The following is a 21,677-nucleotide window of genomic DNA, read 5'->3' on the forward strand; positions in this document are numbered from 1 at the left end:
TCCTGGATGGTCTCCTGGAGACGGGCAAAAGGCTAACCTATTGCCCAATCGTGAGCAGGTCGAAACAGGACCAATTTATGTAGCTGACTGGCAGAGAGTGGGGTTTCAAGACACAAATCAAAGGCAGGGTCAGTCACGATCCCTCTCCCCTCCTGTAGGCACATGATCACATGTGAGTCCAGTGACAACCCTCCTGGAAAGGGGCATGTCTCTCCCCACAGAAGTAAGGCCATCCCAGCTGGGAAGTGGCAGAGTTGCGTGTGGACCTAGGGAAGCTGCTGCTGGTCTCAAGAGCTTTCCTCTGGCCCGGAAGAGTGAGGAAGAATGGCAAGGAGAGCACAGAGAGGGGGCACACAGGGGACACACTGAGAGGCATCGGGACCACAGTCTGGTCCTCTGGTTGCTCCCCAAACCAGGGAGGCAGGAGGAGTGGAAAGAATATGGGCTTCTGTTTGGCACCAGCCAATTGTGGGTTCAAGTCCCAGCTCCAGCGGTGAACCTGTTTCTTGATCTACAACGTGGGGATAAGGATGTAGGACGCCTGGTGCACACTCTCTCATGAGCCTGGCACACAGTAGGTATAGTGAGCGTGATGCTTCTCCCTCTGCTGAGAACACACATTCATATCTCATTTTGACATTTGCCAAGCTCCCGCCCGACCCTCATGTCACTTGAGTTTCACAGACAATCCTTGGAGGTGGCGTGATCAGGGGTCAGTCACTATCCCTTTGCACAGATGAGAAAAGAGAGGCTTAGGGAGTGACCTGCCTTGAAGTCGTGTGTCTAATAAGCAGCAGAGTTAGGCTATGAAGTCAAGATGGTGCGCCTTCTACCTGGTGGTTTTCAACTACTCCACCCTGAACCAAATCACTGATGAGCGTCTGATGGTTCCCAGCTTTTGCAGCTTTTGTTTCTTAATCCTGTGGCAGCCAGCAAGGGAGACAGCCTTTGTCAGGCCAGGTGAGCCTCTGGGCCAGATAATGCTTTTTCTGCCCTCAAAGGGCCCACGCCATTTTAGGCTGTCTTACAGCATGGGTGAAAAGAGAAAGGCCCTTTAGGCAGGACTGCCACGTGTGGGTGGGCACGCTGTGCACTTTACAACCGCTGTGGGCACCATGCACAGAAAATGCCGCATGAGCGGCACCCCTGGAGCTGTGCAACCCATACCCTTGTCGTCAGGTTTTCTCCTCCCCACCACCAGACGGCCCCTGCCTCTCCCTACCTGCCCCAGACAATTCCTCTGTACTATTCTTTCCCTTCCCTCTGTAATACCCATCCCACCTGCCTCTCTCTTGGTGCCATCCTGGTACTTTAAGGTTTCAGGGGGAACAGAGCTATGGAGTGAGGTGACCAGTTAGCATCCCCTTCAAGTCTTCTCCCCAATCCTCTCCCATTCCCAACACACTTCCCTGGCTGCCTGCTTCTGCTCAGCAACTCCTGGGTGGAAACCAGATTTTTCTCTCCATGGAGAACCCACTCTAGGGTGTGTAGGTGAGAGAACCGTTCTGAGCAAGAGAGGGTGGCCATCAGGATGGAGTTTGGTCATGTGCGTGAGAAGCCAGCACGACTAGGGGTGTCATCTTGACCACCAGGCCCAGAGTATCCTGCATCCAGTGAGAAAAAAGACCTGCTTGGTTCCACATTTCTCTCCAAAACATGGAAACAGCAGGCAGCCCTGAGCCACTAGGAATCAGAAATTCAGGTTCAAGTCTGACACTTGTCACATACCCATCCAGCTGTAAGGCTTTGGGAAAATCACCTAACTTCACTGGGACTCAGTTTCCTCTTCTATAAATAGGGCTACTAATGTCTGTCATAATATGCCACAGGTAAAAGCTATTTGGTAACACTCCACGCACATCCATTGTTAGTTTTTATGAAGATTGTAAGACCTGTTGCAGCAGCTCAGGACTGCCGAGTTATTCAGCGAGTGAGTTTCCGGCCAGAGCAGTACAGGTCCCTCTAGGCCTGTATTTCAGGTGGGAGCTTGGTAGCATCAACAATCAAGGGCAATGACTGCTAAGCCTGGGCATGTGAATGGCATGACCATTATATTTTCTGTTATTGCATCTGCTCCTTACAATAAACTATGAGTTAGAAAGTTTGTAGGAAAACCTGCTCCCCAGATGCAGAGACATCCTCACTTGCAAACCTTGGGATAAAGGGAAATGAGGAGCAAACTTTGGCAACAGGAGTCTGGGAAATGGTCCCCAATACTCTGGCCCATCTTGGCTTCGCCTGGGTGGCCTTGCCAGCTCTCCCTCTTGTGTCCCCACATCCCGACCTGCGGGCTGGACTCAGCGTTAGCTCACACCTGCTGAGCACACAGGAGACGCCAGAGCTCCCACTTACTCTTTTGGGGGGTTGACATCCTCTGGTCGGGCCTCAAAGAACCGAAAAACTTCATCACACTGTGAAATGTGAGGAGGCAGCCGGACAAGCGCCTGTGGAAAGACAAGAAGAAAGGATATTAGGCCTAATGAAACGGGAACCAGGAAAACCAAAAGCAGGGTCAACTGGGGCCGTGATGGGAGAGGCTCAAAATCTGTGCTGTGAAAGATAGTTAATAGCTACCTTCCCGCCCAACCAGGCAACTAATCAACAAATTAACCAATCAGCTAACTACTGAAATAACTCCCCATCTGTCCATCCGTCTGTCTGTCCATCCATCCATCCCATCAACTAACTAACCAGCCAATAATCACAAACCAACCAGTCAACCAATAAAAATAACTAGCTAATCAGTCAACCAATCAACTTATCAATCATCTAGCCAAGGGCCAGCCGAGTGGCGCGGTGGTTAAGAGCTGGCTTGGGATGCCAGAGGGCCCCGGTTCGGATCCCACATATGAGTGCCAGTGACACTGCCCTCCACAGCTAAGATGCTAACCAACAGCTCAACCTGGAGCTGGGCTGCCGTGAGTCGCCGGAGACGGCGTAGGCTGCAGCCCCTGTGGCAGTGGGTTGCCACGGGCTACCGTGTGTAGCCAGCAGCCAGCATGAGTGGCTGTCCAGAAGCCAGTGACTGATCTGCCTCGCCCGGGAAGAGTGCAATGATGGTGCCAACTTGGGCCAGTGAAGCAACGTCCTCCACAACCAGACTGAAGAACAAAAGGACAGCAACTTGTCTGTTCCCCTTCCCCCCAATTCCCCAGTGCTGTTCCCATCCCCCAATTCCCCAATAAAAAAATCTTAAAAAAAAAAAATCATCCAGGCAACAATTCAACCAAGCAAGCAACCAACCATCCAACTAGCCAGTCAACCAACTAAACAACCAGCCAATCAAATGAAAAACAATAACCATTGAACCCTAGGTCCCAGGGCCCTCAGGAACTACTAATTTTTCATGAACCCTGTAAGAATTCCCTTTTGCCCCCAGAGTAAGTCCAAGATCCTTAGCCTGACAACCCAAGGTCTTATCCTACCAGGCTTGTCTCCCACTAGCCACACCCTAGCTGCACCAGATACTCACAGTCCCCAAACACTGACTGCACAATTAACCATTTATCAACATGTTGATAATTCTACCAAAAACAACAGGGTGCTACCACAGACTTTGAGAGAACCTAGGAAGTTTAAAAGGGAGGGGGCGGGGTTAGACTCTTTGAAGCTAAATTCTGAAGGATGGGTAAGATTTAACTGGTCAAAGTAGGTGAGGCGATCAAGCATGGCGGTTCCAGGAGCTGAATGGGGTCAGTGTGGCCTGAGAGCACTGAGCCAGGGAGAGGGGGCAGGGCCTGATCTAGCAGGGTCTTATTTAGGCTCAGTTGAGGGTGCCTTGAGGGACAGTACAAGCTGAAGGGTGTAGAAAGGCTTCTTTGAGGAGTGGGCATGAGCTAGGTTAAAGGGATTTGCAGGGCTTGGACAGAGAGAGGAGTGCTCATCCTATGAGGGGTAACTGTCCAGCGAGGGGTGTGGGCCAGCTATGAGCTTGTTGTCCAGCAAGGACTGAGAGTCTGTTGTCAGAAAGTGAGGGACTAGGGTCAGACAATGGTCAGAGTTCCTGCTGCATGCCAGCACAAACTCCACACCTTGCAGCCCCGGGCCCACGGGACCCTTGACCTGGTCCAGATCAATATGGAGGGGTGGGGGGATAGGATGAGGCCAGGTGGAACCCTGCTTCCTGGGCCCCTCAATTCAGTATGGAGAGAAAACACTGGAATGATCCTTTGGTCCAAACAGACAGGAGAGGTCACTGCCAAAGCTGGGCTAAGGGACAGGGCCAAGGCAACTCTGGGCTGGAGACAGGAGAAGGAAGAGGAAAAGCCAGGACTGTGGGAGTGTGACGAACTGCTGATAAAGTGGTCAGTCAGACAGGATCCTGTGATGAGCCGGTGTCTGCCCAGCCCCATCCACCAGGGCTGCTTTGCGTGCAGTGATCTGATCCAGTGGTTCCCCTGTGCCAAGCATGCTGGGGCCTCCCTGTATGTGGTCACTGGGACCCCTCATGATGAGATCATCAGGGCAGATCTCATCCACATGTTACAGATTTGGGGACAGAGGCTCAGGGAGGCCATGTGGCCCGCCCACAGGCCCGTCAAGGGTGGGAAAGACCATGCTAGAAGGTAAGCGCCACGTGGGCAGGGATTCTAGTCTGATCTGTTGACTGCTGTGTCTCCAGATCCTAGAAGAGTGCCGGGCACAGAGCAGCCACTCAATAAGTATTTGTCTGAATAAATGAATGGATGAGTGAGTGAATGAATGAATGATTGAATGAATGAATGAGTGAATGAATGAGTGAGTGAATGAATGAATAAGGGTTTGAGTATGTAGAAGCTCATTATCCGATAGTAGTGTGACAATAATGGGGTAAAGCACACGTGGTCTTGGGTTGCATCAACAAAATTATCATGTTGAGCAAGAAGAAGTGACAGTTTAATTCTTCTGTGAGCTGGTCGGGTAACAATTCAAGTGTGGCATTGAGCACTAGGTGTCCTACCATAATGGGCCTTCTTGATGCCAAACCCACACTCGGGCAAGATGAGACAAGATCCTACCACTGCAGATAAGACAACACTATGCAACTCCCAGCTGATGCTTCTAGAGCCCGTGGCTTTTCAAGGGTCTCTAACAGATCACAGCATCATGAATAGCCAGGAAACAGAAAAGAAGGGACATGAACATTTAATGAGCAACTACCATGTGTCAGGCACTGTCCTAGCACCCTACTCTCCAATTATCTGACAAACAGTGAGGGCTTTTCAGTGTGTGCCTGACACAGCTGTGCCCTAGTGTCACAGGGCTGAGCCAGACACAGCCCTTGACCTTGCAAGAGCACATCTGATGATGTGTTGCCCCGTTTTGTCCTGGAGCTAGACATCGTTGCCTCTGTTTATGATGGGGACACTGAGGCTGATGGGGGATGAACCACAACTAAAGTCAGTGGCAGAATGAAGACCTGTGCTCAGAAGGATGGGTGGAACTTGCCCCACAATGTTTGAGATTTCATTTAACACACATGGTATGTGCTGTTTTCTTCCCCAGGAAGGGTAGAAGGAAAAGGGAAAGAAAAGCTGAGGAAGAAGAGAAGGAAAGAGAGACAGAGAGGGTAGGGGAGAGAAAGAAAGACAGAGATGGAGGGAGGGAGACAAAGAGATAGAAACAGAGACAGAAAGACAGAGAGATGGAAAGAGAGAGACAGAGATGGAGACAGATACAGAGAGACAGCTATACAGAGAGAGACAGAGACAGAGAGACAGAGACAAATAGAGGAAGATGGAAGGAGAGACAGAGACAGAAGTGGAAATCCAGCACGTGCAGAGCAAGTGCTCCTGGCAGGAGGCAGAAGAGCCCATTACCAGGGACCCAGGCTGTGTACTGAGTCGCTGTCAGGGTGACCTCCCTGAAAGGGACAGGGAGGGAATGCAGGGCAGGTTTCCAGCAGGCCCAGAGTGCTAGCATCCTCTTAGCTCAGCGCACTGTCACCCACCCAGGCGCAGACCCGGGTCGGGCCACAGATCACCCAGCACCAGTGGTGAACACAGGCGCTCTTCAAAGACCGGCATTCCGGGGGCAGAGGACGCGTGGGCTGTGAGGGCTTCAGACAAAGGGGCCTTCTAGTTGAACCACCACGGCATCTTTATTTAACAGGGAGCCTGAGGGGAGCTGCCTTGAGGGCTCGTCCTGAATTCAGGCTGACAAGAGGCTCTCAGCTCAGAGCTGCTTCCATCAGAGCTGCTGCCAAGCCCAGCTCTGGCCAAAATCATTTGGCAGGAGAGCTGAGTGCTGAGCAGTCAGTCCTGGAGGCCTGGGCTGGGGACAACTGCCAGAGCTGGGGAACCCCCACACCCAGCCATTCTCAGAGGAGCAGGTGGGGGCCAATACGTGTTGGGCACCATCCCTGGCGCAGGCCTAAAATTCTGCCATTGGAAATTCCAGATGCATGCCATGAGGTTAAGCCAGGGCCTGCGGCCAGGTAGGTACGGGTTTGAGTCCCGGCTCTGCCATTCACAGGTTGTATGACACTGAATGTGTTAACTTCCCTCTCTGAGCTCAGTGCAATGGGTTTGATATGTCACCTACCTGTTAGGAGGTTAAAGTGTGGTCATCAATATGAGGAGCCTAGCACAGTGCCTGGCACCCAGTAAACAGTAAGTATTAGCCGTTACACTATGGTCTTCATTGTCATTATTCTGTAGGTGAAAGCAATGATTCATACAAGAAAGAACACTGGAAGGGGAGTCAGGAGACCTCAACTCTAGTTCCAATTCTCTGGTTGTTTCTTCTAGGATAAAATAGACTAGCTCTAGATTCTTAAACGATAGCTCCTGGAACACCTGTTTGATGAGGTAAAAGAAGTTCTGTGGGCCCATGTGAAAGGGTGTCTTGTAGAGTCCCATCTTGGTCTTCAGATCGCCATGTTCATTAGCATAGCAAAGGCCCTGAGAAGTCCTGCAGGAAAGAAACCTGTAGAGCCTTTTTTTGGGGCCAGCATTTATTAATAATAATGACATCCTGGGGGACTGACTCATTTAATCATCACATTAACTCCAAGAGCCGGGCATGACTATGATTCCAATTTTACATAAGAAGAAACTAAAGCACAAAGAGGTAAGTCATTTCCAAGACCACACAGCTAGTAAGTGGCAAGATTTTGAATCAGGTAATCTAGTTCAGAGCCTATGCTCAGTCTGATCTAAGAAAATGTACTGCCTCTGACATTACCCACAAGCTGGTTTTCCAAACAATTCTTAGCTGACAGCCGGTGGAACACAGATGCGACAAATCCAGGCTAGAGACATTCTGAAGTTTTTTCCACCTCTAACAATCGATAGCCCCAGGACTGTAAATAGCACCATTATTAGTGAATTCAGTGTCAGATCTATCCATCAATCTCACTGACTCAGGTGAGGTTGGAGGGTCCCAAAGACCCCTAGGTGGGAAAAGGGCTGGAACGAGCATGACCTCAGCATCTCGGGAGGGGCCACTGCCTCGCAGGGCTGCTTAGAGCATGCAAGCCCTTGTAGGATGTGGCCTGAGCTGACGTCAGTCCCCTTCCAATCTTGCCGTTCTGTGGTCCAGGGGGTCAGTGAGCTGGCTGACAGTAGATCTGGAGAAACAGGGCAATGGAAGGGGCAGAGGGCAGTAAGTGCCTAGGACTGGGAAAGGGGCTAAAGAAGCATCCAGGTTTTGCCATCAACCAGTACTTCCAGTGACCCCTGCCCCAGTTCTAACCTGTCCTGCAGTTTCCAGCTCCTGGACCCTAAGACCATTTTCTGGGAGCCAGTGACATGGGCCACCACTTGGCACCATGCCGTCATTCCAGGTGGCAAAGATTTAGATAAGGGAGAGAGGGTGGCCGCACTGTGTGTCTCTGAGGCTTCCACCCAGCTATAGCAAACCGGAGCCTGGTCTTTGCAAGTGCAAGTGGCATGGGAGGGGGGACCCAGATAGGCTGTGCCCAGGCCCTCTGCTTTGAAATGACCTCCCCCTTCCCCACAAAGCCCACTGCTCTGGGTAATGCCTATCCCAAGACAAAAAGCAAAGCTCTGCATTTGACAAAACAACCATAGGCGCCCTGCTCTTTACTCAGGATCAAACATTTTCCTCTTTTTAGCAGCATCATTTTGGTTTCTAATCAATGGAAATCTCATAGGTAAAAGCCCAGCGACTCTAGGTGGGGTGGGGGTGGGGTGCGGGGCTGGAGTCCCGCCCATTCGGCGTCCCGCTATTGGCTCCCATCCTCACCCCTGGGGCTGCCTCTATCCTCCCTGATCACCTTCTAGGAAGCTGGGGCTCACCGAACTTCTGTAAATCAGAGTATTTCCAACACAAGAGTTTTGAAGGATGTAGGCAGCAAATCCTTTTGAAATGGAAAAAAAGTGTCTATCTTGCAGTTGCCGTTTAAGCCATTTCACAAGGGATCCTAGCACAGTAGGGCCTTGAGGACATGTCACTCTCCTCAGAGGTTTCCTGTTTATGCGTGATCTTTGGATCTTATCATCAGATACTGGCTGGACACCCATGTGGGGCCAGGCTTTTTGCTGGTTAGTGAAGACACAGAGATAACAGAGGTGGCCTTCCAGGAGGAGCTCCTGGTCTGGAGAAGACGGACACACAGAAATTACCCTCCTGCGGAGGATAAATATGTAACATGGAGGCACACACAGGGCTTTCTCTGGAGTGGAAGAGCAGGGGTGGTCAGCTTTTCCCAGGGAGTCCTGGAGGCTTCTGGGAGGAGCACTGGGGGAGCTGTATGGTCCCCAGGCAAGGGGCTACCATAGGCCAAGCGGCAGAAGCCTAAGGGAGTCTGGCTGGTCGGGAATGGCTACACTTCCAGTAGACTGGACCACAGGGCGTGGATGAGAGGGGTGAGAGTTGAGGCCCAAGCAGCACTTGGAAGCACCCAAAGATGGCCCGGCTGAGCCACCTAAGGGTCTTATGAGCAATGGGGCTCCTCTGAGGGTCTTGAGGAGAAAGGGACACAATCAGCTTCTCTCAGGCTGGAAACGCCTTTCCCTGGGTCTGTTTGGACCAGAGCAGATGGAGAGATGCTACCAGCTGGATTCCCCCAGAGGAGCAGACCACTGGGTAGGCATGGGCACATCAGTCTTGGCTCTCTGCCTCAGTCTCCCCCATCAGCGTCGGTCCTGACCAGGCCCGCCCTCAGAACGAGGGCCACAAGGACACGGTGCCTCTGCTGTCCAGGGCTGAGCATGCAGGGAGCCTTGTTGCTTCCTGAGGGAGGCTGTTTCGGTTGCAACGTGAACCTTTCTCTTTATTAATGAGAAATGATGGGCCACGGGGGACAATTCCCACGGTGGGAGGGAGCAAACCTGGGACTCAGAACCACCACAAGTAATAAGCTCAGCATTCGAATCTGGGAAGTGGGGATATAAATGAATGAGCCCATGAGAGCCAGGGGGTCGTGTGGGGGGATCCTTACCCCTTCCAGGCCGACCGCCTTGTTGGGCTTGGAGTCCCCTCTCCAGGCTAACTACAGCCAACCCCTCATATCCCTCCCACAAAGAAAACCGTTGATCCTGAAAGCACGTCTATCGGCTGCAGCAGAATAGTAGAAACAAGCTCAGTTTTGGGGGCAGCAAAAAAATTCTAGTCGCACCCACCAGGAATTAGAGACCTGTATAAACGTCATTAATATGGCAAAGGGGGAGTTGATCATTCTCAAACACTCTCACCCCCACTCCTCCCCTCCCCAGGATATTTATATTATCCCCTAGACAAATACTGCCAACATGTATTTCACAGGCAGGAACAGGGTAAATGGAGTCACTTATAAAATTGTTAGTCTGAGCCCCTAAAGTATTGCTCACGCTTGTTAGTGAGATAAAAGTTTTCAACTTGTTGAGGCCATGGAACCATTAAATATTAACCGCATAACCATGTTGCCCATTAAATTAATTTATGGAGTTAAAGAAATGCCTTTGGAACCCCTCTTGATAGACACCCGACCCTCAAGTGCCACATAAAGCAATCAGTGGCTGGCTCTCGGTAAATTTTCCGTGACGCTCATCCAATCTGCTCCATATATGTTTAAAATTAACACTGAGATGTGGGCTGTGAAACCCCCATTAGGCAGAGGCACTGGCTGGCTGGCGAGGGCAGGGAGCTCGAAGTCTGGGGAGGTCCACCGCACGGTCAGACTTTCCACGTCTGAGTCCTGGCAGAGAAGCTGGCTGCTCTGTGCACACAGCCAGTTTCACAACTTTGGGTGCGTTTGAATCCCCAGCAAATCCCGGATTCCGAGCTCATGCCGTCTAGGGAAGATGTTGGGCAGACAAGCAGAGCTGCATATGCAGGGTACTGGGAATAAAAGCCCAGAAATTCTAAGCAGCGTGCCCAAGGATAAGCATAGACGAGTGAAGGGCTGGCCATGGAGCGGACTGCACATGGCACTGACTATGGACTTCGCTGTGGGGAACAGTGACGTTGAGGGAAACTTTGGATTCCGAGTGGCCATAGATTGGACTTACGAATGGCAGATCTGTGAAGTGCAACACTGGGTGGCAGTGACCATGGACTGCTGCTGCCTTGGCCCTAATGACCATTACAAGGTCATTCTAAGGTCTCAGACAATCAGACCACAGATCCCAGCTTTCTAGTTCAAGAGAATTAAAGGTCACTTCTGCACGGCCCCACCCCCCCCGCCATTCTCAGAGTAAATTACAGCCTGTGAGAAGTCTGGCTGCTTGGTGAACCTATGACATTGCTCCCCACTGCCTGTTGCCTGGCTCTGAGCCTTCTCAGCTGCGCTAATTAGGTTAGGAGGCCCCTCCTCTTGCAGACCCCACTTAAATGGCTCCCCCAGCCACCTGCAGCATCCCTGGGGCCCCAGAGCCCTCCTGCATCTCATCCCGCCCGATTCAGCAGTCCTGTTCAAAGCCTGAACCCAGGAGATAAGATGTTATTGGTTTCCTCCCTCTAGATGATCTAGGAGGTGGCATTTCCACAAAGACCAAGTGCAGAAGCCTGGGCTCCCCCAGCCCAAGGAGACCGAAGCTGATGTGAGCTATTAATCCCAAAGGGAAGACACCTCCTCCCACCCTTTGCCCCATCCTCCATTAGCTTTGCCCATTTATTTAACTTCTTAGGAAAGGAATAAAGAGAAATAAAAGCTCAGGCTGCAGCCATCAATTTAACTGGAAATGGCAAATGCCCTTTAAAGAGAAAAATGAATACATGCACACCTCATTTAATCATGCTTCGTCATCGACGGTGCATTTTTTACAAATTGAAGGCAAGACCCTTCACCAGCAAAAAGATTACCGCTCACTTTATTGTGGTGGTCTGGAGCCGAATTTGCAGTATCTCTGAGGTCTGCCTGTATTGATCTGAAGAAAGGGAGCTTCTGGTTTAAGGGAATTCATCATCAGGGCATCCTTTTAGGTTAAGGCAGAAAATGTGACCAGTATAATCTGCATAGTCACGAAATTCAGACTTAGGTTATTGGCGAGCAGATGGGAGTATTTGTCTTCCTACAGGCTAGGGAACGCCAGTTAATACATTTAGCAACTTGATTTTTATTCAAACATCTTTATTGTCAAGCATAGTGACTCAGAATTATAAAATAGAGCGCAGAAAGGGACCTTAAGGTAACAACTCTGTGTAGGGACAGAGCACTTCACAGAGGTGACAAACTCTGTGATGTACGTTCTCTTCCTCAATCCCCTTTCAAGAACTCTGTGAAATAGTTGTTTTTACAGATGAAGAAACTGGGGTTCAGAGAGGTAAAGCAACTTTTCCAAAGTCACAGTGCTAGTAGGCGAGGCACTGGGATCCGACTCCAGCTCTCCTACTCTAATACCAGCGCTTGCAACAAAACATTATCCCACTTGCCAATTCTCAAGATTCCTGAGTTAGACTCCAAAGTTGGTTTCATTTAACTAAGAAATTCCATCTCCATTAAAGCCAGAGGTGCCCAGTGGTAACATTAAATTATTTCCGACTTGTAATAATAATAACAAAAAGGTGGCATCTACTGAATGCTTCCTCTGCACCAGACACTACATGCTGTTGCCTTATATCTGTCAGTTCATTTCATCCTCACGACTACCTTCTGCGGAGGTACTGGTCTCCTCCCTAAGGTGCAAATGTGGAAACAGAGGCTCCAGGAAGTTAAGTAACTTGCCCAAGTTCATGAAGCTAGTGAGGGGTTCAAACCACCCAGAGGCCATGTGCCAAGGCCTCGCATTCTCACTGCAGGGGTCTTAGGCTATAACTGAAGTAGAAAGACAAACGGGCCCTGTTTCAAGACATTGCTGTCATGGTCCCATCTGTTCTTCGGCTTTGGCTGTTTTAATGCATGTGGGTACACGTGCTTTGTGCGTGTATGTGTGTGAGCACTTGTATTTATAAAGATGTTTACATGAACACCTGTAACTATCAAGACTTCTGTAAACAAATATGCATTTTGAGTGCTCTTGAATTCAGAACCAATACCAACAACATCCCAAACAGAATTCAAACCAACAGTTCTTCTGTGTCCAGAAAAATGCCACCTATGGAATCCCTTCAGTAGGAAGCCCCTTAACTGAGCTCCCAAGCCAGTGGAAGTAATTTGAAACAGCGTTTTATAAATATGGACATGTCCTGAAAGGAGTAGAGGCTCAGCTGTGAGCCCGAGGCTCTCATGCCCTAGAGGGTGGCCTAGTCAGGGGATGGCCTCTCTCCGAGGGACACCCATCCCCATGCCCTCTGGCCAGGCAACAGCAGGCCTCAGGATGCATCTGCTAAACCACAGCAGAGGGTTTCGTATAGACAGCCGTCCTTCACAGATGGACAGACTCCAGTAGGTGGAGTGGCCCCTCCCACAACCCCAGACAGCCTTACCCGGCAGTACTCATCGATGGGCTTCAGCCTCTTCACAGCTACATCCCGGATGTGGCTTCTCCGGAAGAGGATTTTTCCTGGAAGAGAGATGCTCGTGAGCTGGGTGATTCTAGGTAAAGGTGCCATAGGGATCTGGGATCCCAATCCTCTCGGTCCCCTCCCTTGGCTTCTCAGCATCTTAGCTGGTCACCAAGTGCCACCACCTCTGCCCATTGTCAAGGAAACAAGAGAGGAACAGTCACCTCTTTCAGGGGGCAGGAGGTGCCTAAGGCTGAGGGCCCAGGACCTCTCTGGTGGATTAGGAGCCCCGAAGGCTGCCATCTTGTCCAGGTCACCTTGTCTGGGTCTAATGGCAAGATCAATGCCCATACGTGGGCATGGCTCCCAAGTGGCCTCACAAACAAATACAAAGGATGTGGGCCCAACCCACACCCTGTGTTTTGTTTTCAGGCCCATCCCTCCTTGAGAAATCGGCATTTGTTCCTGCCAACAAGGCAGGAATTCCTATTCTTAGTTTAGGTGGGTGGCTATTTCCAGGGCAGGCACAGGCCAATGCCCAGGGAGCCTGGCTGTTCCAGCCTGACTGTTCCCCATCTTCTCTGTACTTACAGCCTCCAGCCGTCTGGGCCACTGCACTGCTTGGCTGGTATACCCTTCTACAGGTATGGGCAAGGCTTATGGGAAATACTAGCCCCTCAAACCTTCTCAGCAGTCTCCTCTGAGCTAGGCGAATTCAATTATAACAAAACAATCAATGCATAGTCCTTTTACAGTTGGTTAAATTTAGAATCTGAACTCTTTGGTCTGACATTCAAAGCCTAACACAGCTGACATTTCTGTGCCCAGTGGCCGTCAACGTCTAGGGCCAAAGCCCTTTTCAGAGGCCTTCCTTGATTGGTCAAGCTGGGAGTAATCTCCATCTTGCCAGAATATCCACATGCTTTGTTCACTCCTAAGGCCCCTGCCACATTCTGCTGTGCGTTCCAGCTATTTGTGAGTCTCCTTCTACCAGGGGCCTGACTCATCTTAAGGTCCACAGAGCCCAGTACACTGCAAACTGCTCACCTCATAGCTACAACAGGCATCAGTTGTCCAAGTCCACCTGGCTTCCCTCTGGAGAGCCCCCCTGTTCTATTCCTAGTTCTTGTGGTTCAGATGGGGTGAACCACACCCCTGGCAACAAGGGTAGGCCTGGGACCTCACCTAGAACACCAGAGCCCCAGTAACTGGCACAGAGATGGGCAAGGAACCCGATCTGGGCCAATGAGGATCAGCTCTGAGACTTCTCTGCTGGTGCCCTCTTTCTCCCATAGCAACTGGCAGGATGAAAGTGTGGAGCTTCTAGTGGCCATCTTTATTCCTGCTTGACAAGGAAACCAGTGGAGAGAAAGGATTTGTGCCTGGCACGAGGTAGGTGTTCAATATATATTTCTTGAATGATTGAAAAGCAGAGCCAAGAGATGGTGAAGGGCAAGTTCCTTCGACATCGTTTGAGCACCTGGATATAGCTATTCCTGAACTCAGGGTCTACCTGGTACTTTACTTGTATAAAACAATAAAATTAATTTTTTAACTTTGGTTGCGGATGGATTTTTCATCACTTGCATTAAAGGAGTTCTAATTGAGATTACTGCCATTGCATATGAACATATATGTAGACTGCATGTTAATGCACTTAAGCTTCCTCGGTCAAGTTCCAAATGAAGTACTAAGAACGGCATTGCCTTGGTTTAGGTTATTTCCCCAGAAGCAGACCCAGAGACAAGGAGTCCAGTGCAAGTCGTTTATTTGGGAGGTGTTTCTGGGATGCGCCGGTAGGGGAATACGGAAGGCAGGCAGGGAAGGGAAGAAGTAGTATAGAGCCAGTTAATCACTGTGGGCCTCCAGAGTACAGTTCTGCTGGGGGACTCTGGGCGATAATGCAGACCACACCACAGAGGTATTCCAACCAAGGACGAGGAGGCTCATGGGTATTTACCCACCAACCTGCTTGTCGTTGAGCTTCTGAGAGCATTAACTCTCTGGCAGCTCTGGCCGAGTGTGCCCCGCTGTGGCTAGAACAAAGCCCCCAGTTGTTCCCTGTGGCAGGTAGAGGTGAATGGTAAGGGGACCTGGGGGGCACTGACAGCGGCTGCTACAGCCATCCCTGACTTCCCTGTCACCGCAGGTACCGGTCACCAGCCTGCTCCAGTGGAACGCCTAACTTATGTCATGTGTGACTTGCTCCTCGTTCGTGTCTCTCATCTCTCCACACATGGTGTGAACGGGAGGCCACGATCTGCAGCTCCTGCCTCCTCTTGGCTCCGTACGCTCCACTTAGCGCAAGGCTTTGCACACAGCGGACGCCCACCAGGTACCTGCCAGTCCACTGACTTTCCTCTCCCAGACTCTCCCTCAAGCTCTCCTTCCTCCCGTTCTCTCTGCGGCCCAGCAGAGGGGCCACCTCCCTGTCAGAGGGATGACACAGTGCAGACCGGACAATGTCATCCAGATGAATCGGCTCCACCACGTGCTCCTTTTGAAAGGAGATAAAACATGATTTATCAAGACACTGGAGACGGCCGCTTTTCCTTGGGGGAAGATGTCACAGATTTGGTATTCCTGGCCTCTTTGACTCCTGCCCTTTTTTGGTTGCCTGTCGCTTTATGGCCTGCATGTTGCAGTAGCATATGTGTGCAGCCATGGGGACGGCGGGTAAACACAAATGCATGGTGTGAGGATACCTGCTCTCAGGACTGACAAAATGACAGGCAGCCCTGGTGCTGGGTTTCTGAGCCTTTGACCTGAGCCAGTTACCCATCAGGAGCTGGAGCTCCCCCAGGCCCAATGGCACCAGCGGTCGAGCGGTAGGTATCTCGCAGGAACCTGAAGGGACTCATCAAAGCAGCAGAGGAAACCAAAGAAGAGACCACAGCAGGGACCAGGGCCCACACAGCTGGCTCTGCACATGTCCCTTTTGAAAGGAGATAAAATGCGACTTATCCATTCTCCAAAAATTGCACTCCTGCCCTTTTTCATCCTGTGGGAGGACAAAAAGAAGGGAGATGGGGAGACAAACTAGGTCCCCCTCCCAGGCCCCATCTCAAGGTTGACCAAACCTCTGACTGAGTTTGGTATGTCGAGATATACAGGTACAGATAGAGATGAATAGATCAGGTAGGACCTGATCCATTTGCAGAGCTGGAACTAGCAAAAAACCCCCAAATGTTAAAGAACAATGAAGGCCTCTAGACGGTGCAGAAGGTTCGGAGAAGAAAGGGATGGGGGTGGGTGAGGTGGAGACATAGGTGGGAGGGCTTTTCACCCCAGCTGGCACAGGACCTCCACCTTGCCCCTTGAGCCCCCCTCTGCAAGTGAGGCGGCCATGCCTCTGCGCTGGACCCCTTCCATCCCCTCCACAAGGCTCGTGGGTCTGTGGTTCTGGTGCAAAGTCAGGGGAGAGTTTCTGTACAAGCCATTTCCCGGTTGATTTTTTGGAATCCCAACAGGGCTTCTCTCTTTCCTGCTGAAATCCTGACAGGAGCAACGTTTTCTTTTCTTGGGGCTTTGGCACAGGCAGCAGGGGTAGGAGAGGGAGACGGAGGGAAGATCTGGAAGGGATTCTACAGCCTTGGCGTCTCTGTGAGGAATCCAAACCACACTCCGAAAGCCAAGCCAGTGACCATATTAAAAGGGAGAGAGAGAAAAAGAAGGAGGAAAATCCCCATTAAGGAAGCCGAGACCACAGGGCATTAAAGGCCGCTTGTAAATGTAATTCAGCCCGTGTACGGCGAGGCCAGGCTCCTGCCAGCCTTCAAAGCCGTGCAGACACTGCTCCAGAAACATGAAAAGCATCATAAGGAAGATTACACACGGGGCACGAAACAGACCTCAGGACTTATCTCATTCCTGAGCGCCGAGAAGAAAGCTGCCACGCATGTAAATAGAGGCTCTTCTTCCTGTCACTTTGGGTTGGGCTTAGAAGGTGCGACCAGCAAAAGGAGCTGGGGCCTTGGCCGGCCGGAGTCCTGGACTCAAGTCCTGCCTGGGTCATAGGCTGGCTGTGTGACCTTGAGGCAGGTCCCTCCTCCCCTGGGGCCTCTGCATTCTCATCAGCAAACCAAAGGGCTGGGGCTCCACAACTGGTCCTCCAGAAGTCCTAAGATGTATTTAGTGGGGGTGATGGAATTGAGAGAAGCGGAGGAATGAGACATGTGGTAATAGTCGGTAAGTGCTGACTCCATGCCAGGCACATGCTAAGAGCTCTTCATTTGGTGCTCTCCTTAGTCCTCATGACTTTAAAGAAAGTACTTTATTATCCCCACTTTGCCCAGGAGGAGACAGTGGCTCAGAAAGGTTGAAGGACTTGTCCAAAGTCACACAGCTATTAAACAGCTGAGTTGGCATTTCAACCTGGGGTTTTGGACTCAGATAGTGAGGGGAGAAGGAAGGCAACGAATCCAGAGAATTCTTTGATCTCACATCTCACCTTGACAGCCATGGTGAGGACTTAGGATGTCATGGTGTGTGTGATGGGGGTATTCTTTTTTTTTTAGCTGAGCCATCCTGTCACCTGTTGGCAGCTCAGCTTGGGCTGGGAATCGAACCGCTGTTGCTCAGAGCTCGCACTCTTGAGCGAGCTCTTAACCAACTGAGCCACTCGGCCAGCCTGATGGGGGTATTCTTAACATCTTCTCCATGCCAGGCTCTGTGCTGAAGTCTGGGGAACAGCTATGTGGGGGGCTGACTGAGAATTAAGCAAGCAATAACCATGGGGGGATGCGATATGCCATGATGCATGGTGTACAGGCAGGTCTCTGCCTATCAGATACAAGTGAATGAATGACTGGTGGAGTGAATGGATGGGCACGAATGGGTGAATGAGAGTGAAAGGATTAATAGACCAACAAAGCAGTGAAGGAGAGGGGGTCCAGTGTCTAGTGGACTAGGTGAGAAAGAGCTCCCGAGAGAGCAAACCTCCCATCCTTTAAAGGACCCTTCCTCTGGCTCCTTTCTCCCATCTCTCCCCCCCCCCCTTGGATCAGGGGGGTGCTCACCATCACAGTGGGTGGGCATCACCTGGGGGACGTTGATCTTTGTCCTACCCCCAAATCTAGCCTGACCTTCTCAGCACAAGTGTCCACTCTGGGACAGGACACACTTGTGGGGCACTGACTCAAGAAACTTCACAAGCTTGGGTGGCAGAGGTGTTTCTCCCTCCTTCCCAGGATACAAGACACTTAATAAGGCATCTTAGTGGCATCTGATGGGTCTTAGTAGTTGGCATTGCCTTCTAGTGAATGAATTATTTCAAGAAGGTGAGAGATGAGGACACAGCTCCTTCTCATTGATAGAGAGAAGTGGATAAAGAAAAGATAAGTTTCTGAGAGCCGTTAAACCCCTAAGCCCACCACAGCCTCCAGGTCCTCATTATGAAATGTGGTATCCGTGGGTTTCCTTGAGCAGAAGTCAGGGGACCAGGGACTCAGGAAGAACAGAAACACTAGACACAGCACCACTAGCCAGGAAAACCCCTTCCCGAGAAAGGTCTGTAGAAACCTCCATGAACTAGGTACCTGTTCTTACAAATGGGCAAGCACCACTGTACAGGAGTGATAAGAGGGCATTGACTACAGGGGTAATAGGAGAGGGCTGGCCTTGGGACCTCTTTTTTGGTCTGTCCTGGCTGACCTACTCTTGGCAGCGTCTCCTCTCCAAGAGTCACAGCATCTACGTGTGAATGTACATATCCTTGCATAACTCCCTCTTCTGTGCTTTTTCTGCCACGTTGAATGCCTGCCACCCACCCATCCATCCATCCATCCATCCATCCATCCATCCATCCATCCATCCATCCATCACTGTCTTGATAGAGGGCTTGCTTCAAGTGCCAGGACCACTGCAGCAAAAGAGACAAATGAAGCCCCTGTTATCAAGATGTTTACTTTCTAAGTGGGGAGGGGTGTGCATGGAAGGGATACAGTATACAATCTCATATCCAGTAAGTAGCTTGATTATGCATATATGTCTCTCCCACGTATCTAAAGAGAATAAAACAGGGTAATGGGAAGGGGCATGCATAGGGAGTGGGAGAATTCAGTTAGTGGTCAGAGAAGTCTCTCCGATATCAGTGGAGACTTTGAGGAGGAGAAGGAACCAGTCATGCAAGGCTCTGGGGCAGAGGCCACTTTTTGGGGGGCCTCTATTTGACCCACTGCAGCGGGTTATGGGGGGGTCCACAAAAGGACTGGCAGACACCTGATGGGGTCTTGTATTTCTAACTGGGTTGCAATCCCCCTGAGGACAGGGGTGACTTTCTGTCCTCCTTTTCTCCCTGGCAACAACTGGCAAGGAGCTGGGTACAACGAATGTACGTGCTGCCTGTGTCCTCAGGAGAGACAGGGGAGTGTGTGGAGAGAGTGGTTCAGGGGTCTCTGGACCCTGAGAGGGGAGGGCAAGCCATGAGATCTGAGAGCTGAGTGAATGTGAGGGTGCGGGGGCAGAGGGTCCTCTCTGGCTCTGCTGGCTGATGTGGCTCTCAGGAGAGAAGAGACAAATTTTCCAGACAAATCAGAGAAAAGATGTGAGGGTTATTAGAGAAACAACCCCCCCCCCGCCCCGAAGTGACAGGTATGCTCATGGGGTATGCTACGATCTGAATGTTTATTCCCCTCAAAATTCATCTGTTGAAATCCTAATGCCCAATGTGACAGTATGTGGAGGTGGGGCTTTTGGGAGGTGACGATGGCCTCACGAGGGCGGAGTCCTCAAGAATGGGTCTAGTGCTCTTAAAAAAGAGGCACCACAAGTTCCCTAGTTCCTCTCTCACGTGAGGACACAGCAAGACGTCTGCAACCCAGAAGAGGGCCCTCACCCAACCATGCTGGCACCATGATCGCGGGCTTCCACCCTCCAGAACTATGAGAAATAAATTTCTGTTCTTTATAACCTACCCAGTCTGTGGTATTGTGTTCTAGCAGCCTGAACAGAATAAGATAGGGTAACAAGACACAGGCAGTGCCTGTGGCGACGAAAAGGAATAATCAGTCTCCTTCAGTCTTCTACTCCCACAGCTTTCTCTCAAGAGCTCTGACCTGCTGCAGTCTGGGGACAGCAGGCCACCTGCTCACCTGCTCTCAGCCCCTGATGAGCTGAGATGACACCCCCCCATCGATAGCCTTGTGCCTGGCTCAGATGACACTCTGCTACCCAATCTTCTCACCTGCACCACCTGGCCTTGCTTGTCCTTTACCCAGACCAATAGAGAGAAGGGGCAGTTTGGGCTGGGGTGAGGCCTAGATACTGAGGCTGTAGTAGAGGGCACATGCACGTTCTGGAAGGACATGGTCCTGATGGGGAAGATCTGTGGCCCAGGGGGTCCTGACTCCATGCCCTGAGTTCTGGCTCCCACGAGTCTCTCTCTTCCAGATTCATGCCAAGACCCCATTTCTGGTTTAGAGACCAGAATGGCAGGCATCTGTGGGTTGTGCCTGTCAGCACTTCTATTACAGCGCCCTCCTCCATTCTCAGTCTGTGTGATGTCAGTGGGGCTCATCTCACGCAAACTCCTGGGGTTACCAATTAGTCCAGTCCAGTTACGAGCATATGACCCAAGTTGGTCCAATAAGAATCAGCCTGGGACTTTTGCTGGAACTACCAGAAAGAGAAGTGCTCTCTTTCGGCAGGAGTTGCTAACTCATAAACTGTAAGCCCCAAGTTGCTAGGGAGCATCTTTGCCCATCTCTGGGAAAGCCTGTTTGCGAATGAAGTCAACAGAGAAGAAAGCTGGGCTGAGAGCTAGAAAGACACATGATGTAGTCACCTAGATCCAGCCATGCCTAAAACTATTACGCTGAAGTTTTCAGTTATATGAGCCAATAAGTTTCCCCCCGTTTAAAAAACCAGCTTGAGATGGGTGTAGTCCTTTCCACCAGGAAGCTCCTGACTAGTACATCTGGTTCTGCCATGGACGCTGTGTGACATGAGACGGGTTACAATCTATTTAAACCTCAGTTTCCTCAAACTGCAATATGGGTGTAATAATGCCTAACTCAAAGGATTATTGTGAGGGGTCAATGAACTTGTGTATAAAAACATCTAACACAGGGTCCAGCCTATAATAAATTTTGAACCAATGGGATCTCTTATGAGCTGACAATTCCAGGTCAAGTACAACCTGGCCCTGCCCATCTCCTCGCTGGCCATGTGGAATCCAAGCACTGAGTGTTTCCCAGGCGTCCATCCATCACCTTGGCTTCCCCACCCAAGGCCAAATACTAACTCCCCACAGCCTGCAGCAACTTTTCCTGATTCAGAGCCCCAACCCCCAAACACTGTATCTCCCACATGGCTCGCACTTCTCCTCTGAGGGCTGGCTGCTCCTCTGTTGGCCCAATTCAAAGAGCAGAGAACGTATAACACAACGGAGAAACAGCGATTCCTCACTCCATCCACCCAGCTTGAGGCACGCTAGATGACTCATACAGGTGCGTCTCCCCATTTGGCACCCTCCACCCCCTCTCCCACACACTTAGGGAAACAGACTTGCAAAACTCCACTGGGGTTTTGCCACAGATCCAAACCTTAACCCTCCTGTAGGCAAAGCATGTGTATAGTAACAATTCACATATATCTAGTAGGGGAAAATGGTCTTCCAAATCCTGGTGTGGAGGTTCCCATACCTGGCGCAGAGCCAGGCTTACAGGACCAAAATCCTTCATTCCCCCATCCTCTGTGGGGCCGGTGGGATTTATGGGCATCTGCTAGAGATAAAACACTTAGTCCTGGCACACCAGACGTTTAATACATCTACTGAGCCAAATGGAATTGAAGGCTTTTGGAGCAGCTTTATAGAGCTGCGGGACCAGAACAATTTCTTTAAAAAAAAAAAATCCTCTTTTGTGTGTATG

At 50.8% G+C, this 21,677-nt stretch overlaps 1 protein-coding gene across 4 annotated transcripts in view; it reads right to left on the reverse strand.

Annotated features, from left to right (window-relative positions):
• The window catches only part of SH3PXD2A (SH3 and PX domains 2A), a 221,563-nt gene that overhangs the window by 101,418 nt on the left and 98,468 nt on the right, over positions 1-21,677 (reverse strand). For all 4 annotated transcript variants that reach the window (XM_019636363.1, XM_019636362.1, XM_019636361.1 and 1 more), the window contains 2 exons: positions 12,790-12,866; positions 2,353-2,444 (listed from right to left, as the gene is read on the reverse strand). In XM_019636363.1, coding sequence (XP_019491908.1) covers positions 2,353-2,444; positions 12,790-12,866 — 169 coding nt within the window. The remainder of the gene's footprint in view (positions 1-2,352; positions 2,445-12,789; positions 12,867-21,677) is intronic.

Source organism: Hipposideros armiger, unplaced genomic scaffold, assembly GCF_001890085.2.
Source record: "Hipposideros armiger isolate ML-2016 unplaced genomic scaffold, ASM189008v1 scaffold_28, whole genome shotgun sequence".
NCBI lineage: Eukaryota > Metazoa > Chordata > Mammalia > Chiroptera > Hipposideridae > Hipposideros > Hipposideros armiger.